General features: G+C 35.9%; 1 protein-coding gene across 1 annotated transcript in view; it reads left to right on the top strand.

Moving 5' to 3' along the window:
• Positions 1-7,500, top strand: part of LOC139402530 (gastrin-releasing peptide receptor-like) — a 10,602-nt gene that overhangs the window by 71 nt on the left and 3,031 nt on the right. Inside the window, exons 1-2 of the mRNA XM_071146527.1 lie at positions 1-345; positions 6,774-7,125. The exon at positions 1-345 is cut by the window's left edge and continues 71 nt beyond it. Of these exons, the coding sequence (XP_071002628.1) occupies positions 1-345; positions 6,774-7,125 (697 nt within the window). The remainder of the gene's footprint in view (positions 346-6,773; positions 7,126-7,500) is intronic.

Below are 7,500 nucleotides of genomic sequence, written 5' to 3'. Positions count from 1 at the left end.
CCACGGTAATCACACAGGGGCCACTTCGGTACAATCTATGTTCTACATCAGCATCGCCATCACTGCCATTTATGGAGTCATCATAGTCGTGGGACTAATCGGTAACATAACCCTCATCAAGACATTGTCTTCCTCTAAATCCATGCGGAATGTCCCCAACCTCTTCATGTCGAGTCTCGCGTTCGGGGACTTGGTCCTCCTGGTTACTTGCGCGCCGGTGGATGCCAGTCGGTACCTCGCGGACGAGTGGCTCTTCGGTAGAGTTGGATGTAAACTCATACCATTCATCCAACTCACCTCCGTCGGAGTGTCTGTTTTTACCCTGACTGCGTTGTCTGCTGATAGGTAAATAGCCTTCCCTTTATGTTTTAGTCTACTACACTCATATTGCAACATGGACGTTTAGTTATCCAATTTATCCATAGGCTACACATCCTATTGACAACTGATCTGGTATTTTAATGTAGAGTTGTATAGTTAAATGGTTGTAGACTTGTAGTTACTTTAAACTCAACATATTGTCGTTTAGGTAAAATGATGAAAACGGGATCCATCCTTATCGAATATTCTCTCCGAACGCATCTCTGGCGGGCGAGAGGTTCTTCGGCTAAACTCTATCGAGCTGGAAATAATATGAATTTAAACAACGGTATGGGTACAACCTGTCAAGAACATGCTGCTACTGAGACAATGCAAATACAATCTGATTTACTCTGTTGCGTTATTACGCGTTCGGTTCAGTGGGATCATACTTTGATGTGAGATATGAGATGTGCTAGAGTCACAGAAATTAGATCTGACATATGAGTAGAAATGTATAAGCGTGCGACTTCATGTGTGTGCGTGTGTGTGTTTGTGACAGTGAATGTGTAAATGAGTGACGGTGCTTGCTTGCATGCATGGGCGTGCTTGTGTGTTGTGTGTGTGGGGGGGGGGGGGGGGGGGGGGGGGGGGTCATAGGCTATATCCTTCCCACACAACTTCCCACAACCAACCTATTCATTGGGATGATATAGTTTGCATCCCAAATGGCACCCTTTCCCTATGTATCCACGGGGCTCTGGTCAAAAGTAGTGCACTAGGGAATAGGGTTTCATTTGGAACGCTGCCATAAAGTGTGCATCACTGTGGAGTGGGACGAGAAGACATCCATCATATAGACTGACCATCACCATGGCAGCCATATAATGATACCGTCTCTAGCTAGCCTATTACAATGTTCTGTGTCTTTGCTCTAATGTCTCTCATTTAGCCTACGATCCCATTAGCAGATAATAATCCATTGATAAATGACAGATACCTCCCCTCTCCTCACCAGCTTCCCAACGCTTCCTCCGGTTAAATCCTAACCATATACTTTCAAAACCGACGTTAAAATACTATGAGATCATTTCAATCAACTTTATCTGTGCTTGATTGAGCTTGCCTCAATGGAACCTGACTCTCCAGGCATGCAGGAGTAAACACTACAGCTGGACTATATGTACTAGAGTACGTGGACACCCTTTTCAAAGTGGATTAGGTTATTTCTGCCACACCCGTTGCTGACAGGTGTATAAAATCGAGCACACAGCCATGCAATCTCCATAGACAAACATGGCCTTACTGAAGAGCTCAGTGACTTTCAACGTGGCACCACCGTCATAGGATGCTACCTTTCCAACAAGTCAGTTCATCAAATTTCTGCCCACCTAGAGCTGCCCCCGGTCAACTGTAAGTGCTGTTATTGTGAATTGGAAATGTCTAGGAGCAACAACGGCTCAGTTTAAGCCACATAAGGTCACAGAATGGGACCACCGAGTGCTGAAGCACGTAAAAATCACCCTCAATACAGAGTTCCAAACTGCCTCTGGAAGATATGTCAGCACAATAACGGTTTGTTGGGTTGAAATGGGTTTCCATGGCCGAGGAGTCGCACACAAGCCTAAGAACATGCGCAATGCCAAGCGTCAGCTGGAGTGGTGTAAAGCTCGCTGCCATTGGACTCTGGAGCAGTGGAAATGCTACCTGCCCCTGCATAGTGACAACTGTCAAGTTTGGTGGATGAGGAATAATGGTCTGGGGCTGTTTGTCATGGTTCGGGCTAGGCCCCTTAGTTCCAGTGAAGGGAAATATTAACTCTACAGCATACAATGACATTCTAGATGATTCTGTGCTTCCGACTTTGTGGCAACAGTTTGGGGAAGGCCTTTTCCTGTTTCAGCATGACAATGCCCAAATGCATAAAGCAAGGTCCATACAGAAATGGTTTGTCGAGATCGGTGTGGAAAAACTTGACTGGCCTGCACAGAGCCTTGACCTCAACCCCATCGAACACATTTGGGATGAATTGGAATGCCGACTGCGAGCCAGGCCTAATCGCCCAACATCAGCGACCAACCTCACTAATGCTCTTGTGACTGAATGGAAGCAAGTCCCCGCAGCAATGTTCCAACATCTAGTGGAAAGCCTTCCCAGAAGAGTGGAGGCTGTTATAGCAGCAAAGGGGGACCAACTCCATATTAATGCCCATTATTTTGGAATGAGATGTTCGACAAATGAATAGAATGGAAGGAATAGTATAGAATGAATATAATAGAATATAATGAATAGTATAGATTAGAATGAATAGTATAGAATGAATATAATATAATAGAATGAATAGTATAGAATGAATAGAATAGAAGGAATAGAATACAATGAATAGAATAGAATATAATTAATAGTATAGAATGAATAGAATATAATAGAATGAATAGTATAAAATGAATATAATATAATAGAATGAATAGTATAGAAGGAATAGTATAGAAGGAATAGAATAGAATGAATATAATAGAATGAATATAATAGAATAGAATGAATAGTATAGAATAGAATGAATAGTATAGAATGAATAGAATATAATAGAATGAATAGTATAGAAGGAATAGAATAGAAGGAATAGAATAGAACGAATAGAATAGAAGGAATAGTATAGAAGGAATAGAATACCAATGAATAGAATAGAATGAATAGAATAGAATAGAATGAATAGTAGGGAATAGAATGAATAGTATAGAATGAATAGAATATAATAGAATTAATAGTATAGAAGGAATAGAATAGAAGGAATAGAATAGAATGAATAGAATAGAAGGAATAGAATAGAAGGAATAGAATAGAATGAATAGAATAGAAGGAATAGAATAGAATGAATAGAATAGAAGGAATAGAATAGAAGGAATAGTATAGAAGGAATAGAATAGAAGGAATAGAATAGAAGGAATAGAATAGAATGAATAGAATAGAAGGAATAGAATAGAATGAATAGAATAGAAGGAATAGAATAGAAGGAATAGAATAGAATGAATAGAATAGAAGGAATAGAATAGAATGAATAGAATAGAAGGAATAGAATAGAAGGAATAGTATAGAAGGAATAGAATAGAAGGAATAGTATAGAAGGAATAGAATAGAAGGAATAGAATAGAAGGAATAGAATAGAATGAATAGAATATAAGGAATAGTATAGAATGAATAGAATATAATGAATAGAATAGAAGGAATAGAATAGAAGGAATAGTATAGAATGAACAGAATATAATGAATAGAATATAATAGAAGGAATAGTATAGAAGGAATAGAATATAATGAATAGAAGGAATAGAATAGAAGGAATAGTATAGAATGAACCGAATATAATTAATAGAATAGAATGAATAGAATAGAATAGAAGGAATAGTATAGAAGGAATAGAATAGAAGGAATAGTATAGAAGGAATAGAATAGAAGGAATAGTATAGAAGGAATAGTATAGAAGGAATAGAATAGAAGGAATAGAATATAATGAATAGAAGGAATAGTATAGAAGGAATAGAATATAATGAATATAATAGAAGGAATAGTATAGAAGGAATAGAATAGAATAGAAGGAATAGTATAGAATGAATAGAATAGAAGGAATAGAATAGAAGGAATAGTATAGAAGGAATAGAATAGAATAGAAGGAATAGTATAGAAGGAATAGAATAGAAGGAATAGAATAGAAGGAATAGAATAGAAGGAATAGTATAGAAGGAATAGTATAGAAGGAATAGAATAGAAGGAATAGTATAGAAAGAATAGTATAGAATGAATAGAATAGAATGAATAGAATATAAGGAATAGTATAGAAGGAATAGAATAGAAGGAATAGAATAGAAGGAATAGTATAGAAGGAATAGAATATAATGAATAGAATAGAAGGAATAGTATAGAAGGAATAGAATAGAAGGAATATAATATAATGAATAGAAGGAATAGAATAGAAGGAATACAATAGAAGGAATAGAATAGAAGGAATAGAATAGAAGGAATAGAATGTAATGAATAGAAGGAATAGTATAGAAGGAATAGAATATAATGAATATAATAGAATAGAAGGAATAGAATAGAAGGAATAGAATAGAATGAATAGAATAGAATAGAAGGAATAGTATAGAAGGAATAGAATAGAAGGAATAGAATAGAATGAATATAATAGAATAGAAGGAATAGAATAGAAGGAATATAATAGAATGAATAGAATAGAATAGAAGGAATAGTATAGAAGGAATAGAATAGAAGGAATAGAATAGAATGAATAGTATAGAAGGAATAGAATAGAAGGAATAGAATAGAAGGAATATAATAGAATGAACAGAATAGAAGGAATAGAATAGAAGGAATAGAATAGAATGAATAGTATAGAATGAATAGAATAGAAGGAATAGAATATAAGGAATAGAATATAAGGAATAGAATAGAAGGAATAGTATAGAAGGAATAGAATAGAATAGAAGGAATAGTATAGAATGAATAGAATAGAAGGAATAGAATAGAAGGAATAGTATAGAAGGAATAGAATAGAATAGAAGGAATAGTATAGAAGGAATAGAATAGAAGGAATAGAATAGAAGGAATATAATAGAAGGAATAGTATAGAAGGAATAGTATAGAAGGAATAGAATAGAAGGAATAGTATAGAAAGAATAGTATAGAATGAATAGAATAGAATGAATAGAATATAAGGAATAGTATAGAAGGAATAGAATAGAAGGAATAGAATAGAAGGAATAGTATAGAAGGAATAGAATATAATGAATAGAATAGAAGGAATAGTATAGAAGGAATAGAATAGAAGGAATATAATATAATGAATAGAAGGAATAGAATAGAAGGAATACAATAGAAGGAATAGAATAGAAGGAATAGAATAGAAGGAATAGAATATAATGAATAGAAGGAATAGTATAGAAGGAATAGAATATAATGAATATAATAGAATAGAAGGAATAGAATAGAAGGAATAGAATAGAATGAATAGAATAGAAGGAATAGTATAGAAGGAATAGAATAGAAGGAATAGAATAGAATGAATATAATAGAATAGAAGGAATAGAATAGAAGGAATAGAATAGAATGAATAGAATAGAATGAATAGTATAGAAGGAATAGAATAGAAGGAATAGAATAGAATGAATAGTATAGAAGGAATAGAATAGAAGGAATAGAATAGAAGGAATATAATAGAATGAACAGAATAGAAGGAATAGAATAGAAGGAATAGAATAGAATGAATAGTATAGAATGAATAGAATAGAAGGAATAGAATATAAGGAATAGAATATAAGGAATGGAATAGAAGGAATAGAATAGAAGGAATAGAATAGAATAGAATGAATAGTATATAATGAATAGAATAGAAGGAATATAATAGAAGGAATAGAATAGAAGGAATATAATAGAATAGAATGAATAGTATATAATGAATAGAATAGAAGGAATAGTATAGAAGGAATAGAATAGAAGGAATAGAATAGAAGGAATAGAATAGAATGAATAGAATAGAATGAATAGAATAGAAGGAATAGAATAGAATGAATAGAAGGAATAGAATAGAAGGAATAGAATAGAAGGAATAGAAGGAATAGAATAGAATAGAAGGAATAGTATAGACGGAATAGAATAGAAGGAATAGAATAGAATAGAAGGAATAGAATAGAATAGAAGGAATAGTATAGACGGAATAGAATAGAAGGAATAGAATAGAATAGAAGGAATAGAATAGAAGGAATAGAATAGAATGAATGTTGATGCACAATCAACATCTTATGGTCCCGTCTGACGTCAATAGAAAATATTCATTCAGTTAGCAGACATGACGCTCTTTACCAAACAGTAAAAGGAACCGAGGGGTTGAAATATGAAGAAAAAATGAGAAACAGGAGAATGTAGAGTTGATTGGAGAACAATCGGGTTTTGAAGGATAGCACCTGGTTAGAGGAAAACTGTCTGTGTCCCGATGGGCACCTTATTCCCTTTATATTGCATTGCTCCACATAGGGAATAGGGTGCCTTTATATTGCATTGCTCCACATAGGGAATAGGGTGCCTTTATATTGCCTTGCTCCACATAGGGAATAGGGTGCCTTTATATTGCCTTGCTCCACATAGGGAATAGGGTGCCTTTATATTGCCTTGCTCCACATAGGGAATAGGGTGCCTTTATATTGCCTTGCTCCACATAGGGAATAGGGTGCCTTTATATTGCCTTGCTCCACATAGGGAATAGGGTGCCTTTATATTGCCTTGCTCCACATAGGGAATAGGGTGCCTTTATATTGCCTTGCTCCACATAGGGAATAGGGTGCCATTCAGGATACAACCCAAGTGCTAGCAAGACATCTGTATAAGGCAAGCAGAGATCAAGAATCATACGTCACACATACTTCTGAACAGGTGGCCTAAGTTGAGGAGATCACGTCTTCCTCCTCCTCCTCCTCATCCTCCAGGTACAAGGCAATCGTGAAGCCCATGGACATCCAGGCCTCCAACGCCCCGGCGAGGATCGTCCTGCGGGCTGCAGTGATCTGGCTCTTCTCCATGACCCTGGCTGTCCCCGAGGCTGTCTTCTCAGACCTCCGCTCGTTCAGCATCCACAGCACCAATGAGACCTTCATCACCTGCGCCCCCTATCCCCACGATGGTGAACTGCACCCCAAGATCCACTCCATGGCCTCCTTCCTCATCTTCTATGTCATTCCTCTGTCGGTTATATCAGTCTATTACCTGTTCATCGCCAGGAGCCTGATCAGGAGTGCCTATAATATGCCGGTGGAGGGCAACGTGCACGTCAGAAGACAGGTGGGTCTCTCTTCTTCATCATCTCTTCTATTTTCTTCTAGTTCTTCTCCCTCATCATCTCTACTATTTTCTTCTAGTTCTTCTCCCTCATCATCTCTTCTATTTTCTTCTTCTTCATCATCTCTTCTATTTTCTTCTAGTTCTTCTCCCTCATCATCTCTTCTATTTTCTTCTTCTTCTTCTTCTTCTTCATCATCTCTTCTATTTTCTTCTAGTTCTTCTCCCTCATCATCTCTTCTATTTTCTTCTTCTTCTTCTTCTTCATCATCTCTTCTATTTTCTTCTAGTTCTTCTCCCTCATCATCTATTCTATTTTCTTCTTCTTCTTCTTCTTCATCATCTCTTCTATTTTCTTCTAGTTCTTCTCCCTCATCA

The sequence above is a fragment of the Oncorhynchus clarkii genome, unplaced genomic scaffold (genome assembly GCF_045791955.1).
Source record: "Oncorhynchus clarkii lewisi isolate Uvic-CL-2024 unplaced genomic scaffold, UVic_Ocla_1.0 unplaced_contig_8744_pilon_pilon, whole genome shotgun sequence".
NCBI lineage: Eukaryota > Metazoa > Chordata > Actinopteri > Salmoniformes > Salmonidae > Oncorhynchus > Oncorhynchus clarkii.
This window is presented reverse-complemented; position numbering and strand designations above follow the sequence as displayed.